This window comes from Ascaphus truei, chromosome 2 (assembly GCF_040206685.1).
Source record: "Ascaphus truei isolate aAscTru1 chromosome 2, aAscTru1.hap1, whole genome shotgun sequence".
Classification (NCBI taxonomy): domain Eukaryota; kingdom Metazoa; phylum Chordata; class Amphibia; order Anura; family Ascaphidae; genus Ascaphus; species Ascaphus truei.
Window position 1 is genome coordinate 301,728,399 of NC_134484.1, and position 13,384 is coordinate 301,741,782.

At 48.4% G+C, this 13,384-nt stretch overlaps 1 protein-coding gene across 4 annotated transcripts in view; it reads left to right on the forward strand.

The window, feature by feature from the left end:
* Positions 1-13,384, forward strand: part of FHOD3 (formin homology 2 domain containing 3) — a 607,453-nt gene that overhangs the window by 161,403 nt on the left and 432,666 nt on the right. For 3 of the 4 annotated variants that reach the window (XM_075586421.1, XM_075586422.1, XM_075586420.1), the window contains exon 3: positions 660-724. In XM_075586421.1, coding sequence (XP_075442536.1) covers positions 660-724 — 65 coding nt within the window. Of the gene's footprint in view, positions 1-659; positions 725-13,384 lie in introns of those variants that run through there. The other variant, XM_075586423.1, reaches the window with a different exon arrangement.

Here is a 13,384-nt window from a genome sequence, read left to right on the forward strand (position 1 = left end):
AATCAAACTGAATGCAGGTTCCCATGAGTAAATGTTTCGCAAAAACTATTGCAAAGAAATGTATGAATGCAATCAAACGTATACATTGTGTATTACTATGTGTTTCACGTCATATTATTCATGGATATAAGCCACACACCCTAATCAATATCAGTATTTTCAGTTGTCTATTCAAGGTTAGTCCTGGAACATTCTCTGAAAACTGTTTTTTTCCCTGTTATTAAATAATTGGTCTGTTATGGTGCTATGCCTTATTGTCAGTCAGTAGCCTCCCATCTCTGTACACAGCCCTATCTTTGCTGTTTCCACATTCCATTATTCTACTGCAATATATTGATACAGACCAAGTGAGGGGACCTCTAAAGTCAATATGTTAGAACAGTAGTGTCGGCTCTTTTATATTCTATATCTCTACTCCCTCTACTAAGCAAAATTAAAGGTTTAGGCAGAATAGCAGCATCGATCTATATGTACTGTATGTAAGATGTGTTCAGTTAACTCTTTCCTATCCACCGCAATAACATTAACTACCCGTAGTATCATAAATGTTTGGTGTAGATAAAGTATTTTGAGGTGCAACGTTGAATTATTCGTACGTCACAGGGATTATAATGAGTTTGCTTTCTCATGGTAATTATTATAATTATTTTTTTTTTCAGGAGAGGCAAGAAGAACAGCATAATCATCAGAACCAAGCTATCAGTTAGAGTCCACACATGCATTGGTGAGTCCACTTTGTACATTAAAACACAATATGATTGCCATGGAATAACAAAAAAAAGTATTTAATTTGACTTAATCATGCTGGTTTTTGAGAATTGTTTACCTTTTTTCTAGCAATACATTTCTTTCCTTGTGTGCAAGTCTTATGTGTAACTGTTTGCCTGCTCCTCATGGAGGAAAGGAAGGGAAAATTAACTACCTGTATTCTGAGAAAAAAAGAAATGAGAAAAATAGTTGGCAATGGAAAACAAAAGATGATAAATGAGCTAATTTTGCTCCAATGACAATTTCCTTGTGGATTATGTAAAGGCAGTTGTGTTTTTTTTTTTAATTAAAACATTTCTTATTATTAATAAATGCATGTATTATTATTTTTTATGTAAATGGCATATTATATTGAGATCTTTGCCTGCTATCCCTATTTTTTATTCCTCTCTGCCCCAAGTTCCAAAATGAATTTCCAATTCATATTTTGACAAAGTGTCATCACAATATTACAGAAATTACATACTACATTTTTATTGCGGAAGGTACTGTAGTGCCGACGAGTATTCTAAAACAAATCATCAACAAGACCCAGGTACAACCTGGGTACATGCTGGGTACATGCTGCAACATTTCAGTGACATTTCTGCAGACAGACTAATGGCCCATCGGATTAACAGTGGGGGTCCCTGGCAGTGCTATTCAAACTGAATGGGACTGCCAGGGACACCTGCTGTGTTAATCCGATGGACCATTAGTCTCTGCAGAAATGTCACTGAAATGTTTGCAGCATGTACCCAACATTTACCTGGATCTTGGTTTTAGCCCCAGATTTTCCAAGGCAAGTTTTAGAATACTCGTCGGCGCACCTGTATGTTGAGCATGGTGGGAAGGTTGCAAAAGGTATGATGAGTGTTGGGTGTGAAATTTTTGTGGAGCGGTGGGGTTAGTAGGCCATCCATTCCTGCAGGCCCAGCCCCAGCTGCAAAGGACGGCCCAGCTGGGTGATCATGGAAGTTGTGCCTGGTCTAGTCCTACTTTCAGTATCAGCTAGGCGGGCCTCCCAGAGCAGCCGGGCCAAGGGGGGCTTTACCCCTTTTCCCAACTCCCTCATCAGCGACTTTGGGTACCACTGACATATTTTAATTCCTTCTTCACAAACAATGAATGTACAATAACTTTGTTCAATTATGTTTATATTCTCTAAGAGTTGAGCCTTTGTTCAGCTCAGACTTTGAGACTCTATCTCTATTGCCTATCCCTGTGGGAGATATCGGGGCTGGCTCTGGGAGCCATTGCTGGGTATGAGTGCTGTTGGCACAATTCGCATTGACCAGTTCAAATTTCCCACTATATGTATGTATGTCTTTATTTACATAGCACCATTAATGTACATAACGCTTCACAGCAGTAATACATGTGACAATCATATAGATAACAAATAATATAAATAACACATAAATGGGAGAAAGGCCTCAGACATAAAAGTAACATTTACTTTCCCCCCTTCAACTCTCCTCCTTCACCCCCCCCCAACACCCAACGTTCACCGCCCCCCCCCTTTCACCTCCCCTCCCCTCGTCACCTCCCCTCCCCCTCTTCACCTCACCTACCCTCCCCTTCACCTCCCCTCCCCAGCTTCACCTCACCTCCCCTCCCCCCTTCACCTCTCCTCCCCCCTTCACCTCTCCTCCCCCCTTCACCTCTCCTCCCCCCTTCACCTCACCTCCCCCCTTCACCTCCCCCCTTCACCTCCCCCCTTCACCTCCCCCCTTCACCTCCCCCCCTTCACCTCCACCCCCTTCACCTCCCCTCCCTTAACCTCCACTCCCTCTCCTTCACCTCCCCTCCCTCCCCCCCTTCACCTCCCCTCCCTCCTCCCTTCACCTCCCCCCTTCACCTCCCCTCCCTCAACCCCCCTTCACCTCCACCCTTCAACTCCCCTCCACCCCCCCCTTCACCCCCCTTCACCTCCCCCCCTTCACCTCGCCTCCCCCCCTTCAGCCCCCCTGCCTTCCCACCCACCTCTGCCTTTCGCCCGCCCACCCGCCTCTGCCTTTCGCCCACCCGCCTAACAGCCGCACGCACTCAACAGACACCTGCCACACTCGACACACACCCGCCACCTCTCACCCACCCGCCACACTCGACACACACCTGCTGCCTCCCGCCCCTACGCACCGACATCACTCACCAGCTGCCGGCCGCACTCACCACACATCCACCACCTCACACCCTCGCAGGACCCCCACTCACAGCCAGCACTCACAACCCACGCGCCAACTGTACTCAACACTCACCCGCCGCCTCACACCCTAGCAGGACACACGCCTCACATTTTTACATCACTTATGTCACCAAAATATACATTGTACTGTGGTGTGTTTACAATAAAACATTTTTAAACAAAAACTGTGTTTGGTTTTCGCCAAACGTGGTGCTGTGCATTATAGCCAAACATCTCCACTTTTGTCTTGTCTGTCCAAAGGACATTGTTCCAGATGTCTTGTGGTTTGTTCAGATGCAACTTTGCAAACCTAAGCCGTGCTGCCATGTTCTTTTTAGAGAGACAAGGCTTTCTCTGGCAACCCTTCCAAACAAACCATACTTTTTCAGTCTTTTTCTTATTGTACTGTCAGGAACTTTAACATTTAACATGCTAACTGAGGCCTGTAGAGTCTGAGATGTAACTCTTGGGTTTTTTACAATTTCTTTGAGCATTGCACGGTCTGACCTTGGGGTGCATTTGCTGGGACATCCACTCCTGGGATGATTGGCAACTGCCTTGAATAATTTCCACTTTTGAATAATCTTTCTCTCTGTATAATGATGGACTTTAAATTGTTTGGAAATGGTCTTATAACCCTTCCCAGATGTATGGGTAGCAACAATTGCTTCACTAAGATCATTGCTGATGTCTTTCCTCCTTGGCATTGTGTTAACACACATCTGAATGCTCCAGACCAGCAAACTGCTAAAACTTTGGCTTTTATAGAGGTGGTCACACTTGCTGATGATCAATTAATCAAGGGCATTTGATTTTCAGCACCTGTCTGCTACTTAGCATCTTAATTCCTATGGAAGCAGTAAGGGTGTACTTAGTTTTTCACACATACTGTAGTTTCTCCATTTTGGCTTTATTTTTGTTATTATGTCCTGATATGTAAAACCATAGAATTCAAAGAGGGTGTACTTTATTTTTTTACTGCACTGACTTTTTACTATCATATATGAGTCTGTTAGTATTATAACTGTCTAGTGTTCTACAGTGACTGAGGTTGAGGCTACTATCTGTTGGCTTATATTAGTCAGTATGATTCAATGTGAAGCTGTACCTTTTTAGTATTTGCTATATTTAGGCTACAGTGGGTTATACTCTCTATCAGCATTTTGGCTGCTTTATTCCCTGTCACTTTCCCTCATCCTCTCCTGTGTGGTGCTATATAGTAGTCATAGTGGTTACCCAGTGTTGCTTATCTGGGTATTTAACCAGACACAATATATATAAAAAAAGTTAAAAAATGGCATGGACACCCTGCAAGGATCCTAGCAGATCAGAGAAGCTATATCCAAATTGGGCACAAAATAATGTTGGCTCATCGAAATAAACATGGGATATAGGTACGTATGTGGGAAAACCCCAAATAATGTCACTCTTTATATATATATATATATATAGTGACATTATTTGGGGTTTTCCCACATACGTACCTATATCCCATGTTTATTTCGATGAGCCAACATTATTTTGTGCCCAATTTGGATATAGCTTCTCTGATCTGCTAGGATCCTTGCAGGGTGTCCATGCCATTTTTTTAACTTTTTTTTTATTGTCCTTTTATTCTATGTGAAATCATAATAAATTGTGATACATTTTGGTACACCCATGTGCTCCATTGGGATTCTTTTTCCTGTGTTACATATTATTATATGCCCAGGAGCACCACCGGCAAAATAGTATTTTACAGTCATAAGCCGACTTTTTGTGGGTACCTTGATTATGCGGTATCAAGCCCTTCTTTATATATATATATATATATAAAAAGAAGGGCTTGATTTTTGTGTTTTAATACACTTTTTGCATTACTGCACCGACACACTTTATTCGAGCAAATACCCAGTTTGTACCTGGCAGATACCTGGAATGCGCCGCTCCTCACCTCTGACAAGCCCCGTTGCGTTTGCCTTCCCAGCCTGGGTTCATGCCTGGCTGACGGGCGGCTGATCTGTTAAATGATAATGATTAGGATTTAATAGGCTGCAATGCTTCGCGTGTCTACCAGATGGCATAAATTCATGAATTGTAATGCAGTATATATATATATACTGTGCAGTATTGCAGCCAGCGGGAATAAAATGCTTCAATTCCTGCCTGGAAAATACCTCAATGCACTCGGGCAGAAAACAGTCACAAACCTCAATACACCCGGGTATACCCGAATTCGTGGGACTAGCCGAGCTCGAATAAAGTGTGTCGCCAGTGTATCTACCTGTGTGTGCTGTCTCTCCTTACTGGACCATCATCTGGTAATATACACCTTTTATGATCTTTTATGGGACAAGCATCTGGATTTCTTACTGTTTGTGTGTGTGCCAGCTGTGAATAGATCGTTTTTTATATATATATATGTACATGTGTACGCGTATTTATACAGACACACACTTTGTTATGTTGGGTGATAAAGGTGACAAGAAACCTCCACCGTATAGCAAATAAAATCACTTGTGAGCACAGTCACATGTCAATGTGCCTGGATTTCAGATGACACGTGTGCTCATTTTCATGTCATTTTCCAGATTCCCTTGCTGCAGTGGAAGCACTGTATGCTAGGTGATAATGGGGAAAGGCAGGGTTGCAGAACTGTCTAAGACATGTGAATGTGCTCAAAAGTGATAGTCTTTATTGGAAATCTAACTTGACATATATAGTTAACTACTTATCTGTTTAGAATCAAGGTTCATTAGTTACCTTCTTTAATAGAACATATTGGTTGAAGCACTGCAGGAAAAACTGGAACAAAGCTGGACCAAGCCATATGTCAATAAAAAATCTTTATTGGAACATTCAGATCATGCCAGCAATCATCTTGAAGGCCGCGGTCCCAGTGTGCACTGTAGCACACGTGCCCAGCAGGGGGGCGGCACGTGCACAGCGCTTCACCGCGATCTGCGGTCTGGGAGAAGATGGAGGAGTTTGCAACAGGGGTGGCGTGGCTGGGGTTTTCCAGGGGCGTGGCCATGACCACACGCGGCTGGTTCGCCCTCATTGGCTGAACCCATGGCGGGGTCGTGACCACCTCAGTCGCAACTTGTAAACACCCTCAGGAAGAAGATCCCTCTGGGGATCGAAACGTCGGACTTTTGTGTCTGTTTCAATACATATTTTGCTGACTTACCGCTGAGTGTTGTCTCTCTTTGCTGTTCTGCTGCCCTGCTGGATGGTAACGTACTCTTTACATTATTTATGGGACTAGAACCAGGCCTTTCTGGATATCTACATTGGAGTGCTTGCTGCTTTTTTACATATATATATATATATATATATATATATATATATATATATATATATATATGTTGCTTTAAGTGTTAAGGTTATTTATCACTAATTCTAATGAGTTAGGCAATATTTCATCTATACATTTATATATATATATAGATATAGCCAGGTCCCCCCTTGCGTACTCACTCCCTCCTTTTGGAACGCGAGCCGCGCGTTGTCGTTGTTGCGGGCTGGTTGCCGGGGACGCGATCGGGCCAGTTGCCGAGGCCGCGATCGCGTTGCTGGGGCCGCGGCGGTACGCGGAGCAGGGCGCCGCCATTACCGGATGCGCTGCGCATGCGCAGGGAGTAGGAGCGCCGGGAGGACCCCAGGGAGATCGCGCATGCGCAAGAGGGGGAGGAGAAAGCCCGCGAAGCCCTAGCCTACCAGGGAAGGCTCTTAAGAGGACTACCATTCCCATGAGCCCCAGCAGCACCCCATGTGACGCCAGGGAGCCAATAGGGCTGCAGGAGCTCCCTGCTTGCAGGAAATGGATACAATTCGCGGGGTTTTTGCAGACAGCAGTTGATGACTGGAGCAGCTAGGGGAAGGAGGTAGGGTGCAGGGGTCAGTGACTCTCTGTACTAGGCCAGCAACCCCCTAGGCCCCAGATAGCCCTGAGTCACCCTAGCTGAGTATTGTAGGGACAGGCCCTAGGTTAGGGACCCTGCCCCATTATCTATTGGCTAGTAGTGTACCACGAACATTGATCGGTTGCTGGGAGAGAGTTGGACTGCTTCCAGAAGGGGATCGCCCCTACTGAATCCTCCAGTAGTAAACCCGGGTATTGTGCCAGAGATCGCCTGGATCCTTTGAGAAGTTTGCGGCAGGTCCGAGCACTGGAGAGCTCGGCAGGTAATCCACATCCCCACGTGCACCAACAAGGCCTATCACCAGACATAGTGGCTGTGCAGTCACACACATATATTGGTATATGATATGGGTGTGCGAGACATTGGGTTGGGTGTACTGGACACGGGGTGGGATCACTCTGGGGAGGTGTTAGCGTCCGCCGTGACGCCTAGAGGAGTTAGCGTCCGCTGTGGCGCATAGAGGTTAGCGTCCGCCGTGACGCATTAAGTGTGGGCACCCGCCGTGGTGCAGGTTAGTTTAAGCGTCCTGCGTGACGCCGTAAGTGTCTCCTCTAGAGAGGGGCACAGGTTATGTAAGATGTTGTTGTTATATGTTGTGTTACAGAAGAAGTAAAGACCCTAGGTAATATATATCACTGTGTGTGAGTATTGATTGTCCTGCGAGGAACCACTCCCCCTCTGGTGGGAGCCATCGCAGGTGGAGGCGCTGTATCGTTGTAAGCTAGTATCCCTAATATAAGTGCCCCAGGTTCCCCGTGGCGGAAGCTCAGCCCTCCTGCGAACCAACAGGTAATGCACCAAGCTTATAGTAACATTGTATGTTCCCTTGCACCCCACACTATATATGCAATTGGGGTGGGGAACACCCGTTACATTTGGAGGCTCTGCTGAGAGCTTGTCCTGGGGTGCCCTGTTTCAATTTTAAAAGAAAAAATTTGTCCAAGTCATATTTTTCGTCATGTCCGTGCCATCGAAGCAAGACGTCCATGACAGGGCCTTGGCGCGCCGCGTGCCCCCCAGGCGCGTGGTTGCAGTGGCGGGAATATCCAGGGATGCAGGCTACCCCGCCGTATGCACCCAAGTACGGGATTGTCCGGGACTGGCCACGGCCCTGATGATAGACTATAAACTTGATGCCGACGGCCGAGGCATCACATACCTCATGGCCACAGACTATGACATATGCTCAAAGACTAGTCCCCATGTAGTGAACCTACCCGAGCCCTCCGCAGAGGAAGGTACCCTGATCTATCCTGACCCCCAGGTTTCCGAAGGAGCATCAGTACCTACGGGACCCATCGCAAGCCCCTGGACCCTCAGTACCCCCCACGGATCAGGCCACCATAGAGTCTCCTTCACCCCGAGCGGTATCGGGGGAAACAGCAGCTGGACAGGGAGCCCACCCACCTCACCTACGCCTGATAGACGGTCCGGCGGCGGGCCTTCAAACAGGCCTAGTGTAGGAGCTGGACTCAGTAGTGGCGACCTTTCCTTGAATCTACTCGCCTCCCAATTAGTAGAAGCTGTCACCATCTCGACCCAAGCCCAGCACTACCGGAAGCTAAAGGCTTTTTCTGGGATTCTGCCGACTCCGGCGGGAGAGGAAGGGATCGAGGCCTGGAGGGAACATACGCTTCCAGCCATAGCGGAGTGGTTGTGTTCTGAAGCCAGCAAAAGACAGAGGCTGGTCGAGTGTCTCCGAGGCCCCGCCGCTCGGCTAGTGCGGGCGCACCGAAGCATGGAAGGAGAAGTTACTGCCCAGCAACTAGTGGAAATGCTAATTAAATCCTTTGCCCGAAAAGACGATGAGGATGAGCTACTGGCTCAGTTCAAAGCCCTTCGACAACGGGAAGGACAAGATTTATCTGCCTTCGTTTGCGATCTACAACTGTTCCTGTGCACCCTCCTAGACAAGCATATCATTTCCGCGGCCGAAGCGGACCACTACCGATTCAAACATTTACTTAAGGGGTGGTTGCCTGATCACAACATAGCTATAATGATGCGGGCCGCACCGGTCGTGGTAGTACCCCCCAAATACCAGGAACTAATGGATTACATCAGAGAACATGAAGTGCAGCGACATTTTCATGAATCAAAGAAACCCAAAGCTACCCCCAAGAGTGACTCCATGGTTCCATCGACCCCAAAGGGTAAGAGATCTTCCGTCCCAGAGGAGGAAGCGATCCCCAAGCTGCCCGCCAGGGAGAGTCGTGCTCCGGAGAAGTCATCATCCACGTACAAGGATCGTTCAGAACGCCGCAACATAGTTTGCTACAACTGCGGGAAGAAGGGCCACGTCTCTTACAACTGTCCGGAGAGGGAGGACTCTCCAGAAGAAAACCCCCCCGACAGAAGAAACCCAGCCCGGTCGATGGTATGCCTAGTACAAACTGCCAAGTCGGGTCCGGAAACCCCCATCGGCAACCACAGATGCCCCTGCTGACGCCGGCCCCGGGGATGATGCCCCCAACCGAGAAACTCTAAGCCAAGTAAGCCCCGCAGCTATCGTACGGGTATTACTGGAAGGAATCTATGCGGCGGCACTGCTGGACACGGGATCACAAGTGACTATCATATACCGCCCGTTCTATGACCAGCACCTCAGACACTGCCCCCTGAGAGCGGCCGATCATGTGAAAGTACGGGGGTTAAGCAATGAGGACTACCCAATCGATGGGATTGTAAGGGTTGAAATAGAAATACCCCAGCTGAACACCGGCAAGAGACACCCCATGCGTGTAGAGGCCCTGGTATGTCCGGAGCCTCAAGACCAGTACAAGTATCTGATCATTTTGGGCACCAACGCGGATATAGTACAAGCGGTGATCCGAGCCTATCTGAAAGAGACTAACGAGTTACCGCTAGCCACCTCTCTCTTAGATCCGGTCCTACAAGAGGAGTGCAAACGGGTATATGTCCTGGAACGCCACGGGGATCTCTACTGCCGCCGACGCGGACTGACGACCATATTACCAGGGGGAGTGCAAAAGATGGCCGTCTGGTGTTGTTATCCCGAACGAGATGAGAGCGACCAGTTGTTCTCCCTGGAGAGTACGCCTGAAGAAGAAGAGTTTCCGAGAGGGTATAGTGTACTACCTGAAGTGAGGGAGTGGACGGCTAAGATCCCTCTCCGAACCCACGTGTATGTGCAGAATCTCTCCCCCTTCCCGATGGAATTTGATGCCGACCAGAAGTTAGGGTGCATATATCCAGTCAGCCCGGTAGAAACCACGCCTCAGGTGAAGGTGGCGGTTGCGGAAGAACGGGTAGTCGATCTGAATTTCGACTTCGGTGAGTCGGCGCTGTCCAGCAAGTGGAAAGAACGGCTGACAACCTAGCTGCTCCAACGACGACATGTGTTCTCCACGAGTGAGATGGATGTGGGGTGCAGTCGCAGTGCCCAACATACCATTCGAATGAGCGATGCCACTCCGTTCCGGGAACGCTCGCGTCGCATTGCCTGCGTGATGTGGACGATGTGAGGAATGCCCTACAATATATTGTGAATAAGTGAATATAAGGCGCTAACAACTTAAATACATACAATAGTGATACGTGCAAGTGTAATATAAATTAATATAGGTGCTCAAATAATAAACCCTGCTCAAACCCTCTGGTAGAACCTGTTTCCAGGGTTCCAAGTAGAAAGCCCTACAAGACATGGAGACAGCTGGGATTGTAACGAAGTCCCGGGGACCCTATGCGTCCCCCATAGTGGTGGTGCGGAAAAAGAACGGGTCCGTGCGACTATGTGTCGACTATCGAACCCTGAACAATCGTACGATACCAGATCAGTACATCCTCCCGCGCATTGAAGAGATCCTGAACGCGCTGAATGGAAGCCAATGGTTTAGCGTGCTCGACCTCCGATCTGGGTACTATCAGGTGCCTATGACTGCGGAAGACCAGGAGAAAACAGCTTTCGTCTGCCCCTTGGGATTCTACCAATTCACACGTATGCCCCAAGGTATATGTGGGGCGCCTGCTACCTTCCAAAGGCTGATGGAGAAAACTATAGGAGACATAAGCCCGCGGGAGTGTCTTGTATACCTGGATGACATCATTGTCTTCGGAAGAACTCTAGAAGAGCACGAAGAGCGGTTACTTAAAGTTATAGACCGTCTGGGGAATGAAGGGCTGAAATTGTCTCTAGACAAGTGCCGGTTTTGCCATACTTCAGTGACCTACGTGGGACACACCGTGTCCACCCAAGGGATCGCCACCGACCCCGCCAAGGTAGAAGCAGTCGTGAATTGGCCTCGTCCCGAAAATGTCACGGAGTTGCGATCCTTCCTGGGATTCTGCGGGTACTACCGTCGGTTTGTGGAAGGATACTCTAGCAAGGCGAAACCCCTGAACACTCTGTTGAAGATATACCCCGAAGAAACCGGGAGAAAGACTGTATCTGCTCGCCAACTGTTTGGCGATAAATGGACGTCTGAGTGCGAACAGGCCTTCTCGAAATTGAAGAAATGTCTGACCGAAGCACCGGTGCTTGCGTATGCTGATCCTGGACAACCCTACGTTCTGCATGTGGATGCCAGTCTCAATGGGCTGGGCGCCGTCTTGCACCAGAAACACCCCGAGGGCCTTCGGCCTGTCGCCTACATCAGTCGCAGTCTGACCCCCAGTGAACAGCGGTATCCTGTCCACAAGTTGGAGTTTCTGGCTCTCAAGTGGGCTATCACCGAGAAGCTCCATGATTACCTGTACGGTGTTGCCTTCGAGGTAAGGACGGATAACAATCCCCTCACATACGTCAACACTTCAGCCAAATTGGACGCCGCCGGACACCGCTGGCTGGCCGCCCTAAGCAACTACAGTTTCTCCATGAAGTATAAGCTGGGACCTTTGAATATAGGGGCTGACGCTCTATCCAGACGACCCGGGCTAGGTACTATTCCGGACGATGAGGAATGGGAGGAACTCCCAGGACCCGGAGTACGAGCTATGTGTAGCATGGCCGCCATCGTCCACGACCGAGTGGCTTTTTCAGAATTAAGAGTGGCCGATTCATTGGGATGCCGGTCGCAGGCTGTCCCAGCCGCCTACTGCGACCCAAAAGGGATGAACCTCACGCATGACAAGGTGTTACGGTGGAAGGATCTGGTAGACTATCAAATACGAGATCCTGTTGTCAGTATCATCTGACAGGCCGTTGCCCGAAGGAATCCAACCCTTCTGAAGCGGGCACCAAATGACTTAGTAGCCTTGCTCATGCGAGAATGGGACAAATTCGAAATAGACAATGGCCTACTATATCGGGTGGTACAGTACCACAATCACCCGGATAGGCGACAACTAGTTCTCCCTAAGAATTTACAATATCTGGTGTTGAGGTCCCTACATGATGACCATGGACATCTTGGGATAGAGAAGACCTTTGGGTTGGTCAGGGATCGCTTTTTCTGGCCCAATATGCGAGAGGCTGTTGAACGACACTGTCGCCGTTGTACCAGATGTATACAGCGCAAGACCCTGCCTACTTGAGCAGCCCCCATGGGCCACCTAAAGAGTTCTGGTCCCATGGACCTGGTGTGTATGGACTTTCTGTGCATTGAGCCAGATAGCCGGGGAATATGCAACGTGTTGGTCATCACGGACCATTACCCCCGTTATGCCCAAGCCTTCCCCATGAAAGATCAGAAAGCAATCACCGTTGCAAAAATATTATGGGAAAAGTATTTCATGCATTACGGTCTTCCCAACCGCCTTCATTCCGATCAAGGGCGGGACTTTGAGAGCACATTGATCAGAGAACTGCTCAAAATGCTGAACATTGCAAAATCACAAACGATCCCGTATCATCCCGAAGGTGATACTTTGCCAGAACGATTCAATCGAACCTTACTGGACATGCTCGGAACTCTACAGAGCGCGCAAAAATCTGAATGGAGTCGACATGTGGAGGGCCTAGTGCATGCGTATAATTGCACCAGACACGAGTCAACGGGATTCTCCTCATACTTCCTCATGTTTGGGCAGGAGGCCAGACTGCCAGTGGATGTGCGTCTTAGAGTCTCGACAGATGGGATACATAATGCTACTCATTTCAAATACGTACAAAGACTTAAAGACAGTTTACAGCAGGCCTATCAACAAGTTGAGAAGTCCACAGCTAAGCTGAATGCAGGAAACAAACGGCGATATGATTATAAGGTCAAATATCGGGAACTTCGTCCTGGGGATGCTGTGTTGCTTCGCAATCTCGGAATCCCGGGAAAACACAAATTGGCGGACCGATGGAGAGACGGAGTGTATGAAATTGAATCCCAGATGCCTGGCCTCCCGGTCTATCGCATCAAAGACACTGACGGCCGGGTAAAGGTATGGCACCACAATCATCTTCTCCCCATTCCACAAGTGGACGATGACGAGACAGAGATACTGGCCACACCGCTCAACGGGGAGCCCGATTTATCAGAGTTGGGTCAAGAGACTGTTAGTAACGAGACCCACTTGGAGACTCCTGAAGATCCTATGGAAGGACCCTCTCCAAGGGACTGCTCCACAGAAGGGGCATCTCCCGGAGGAGCTACGG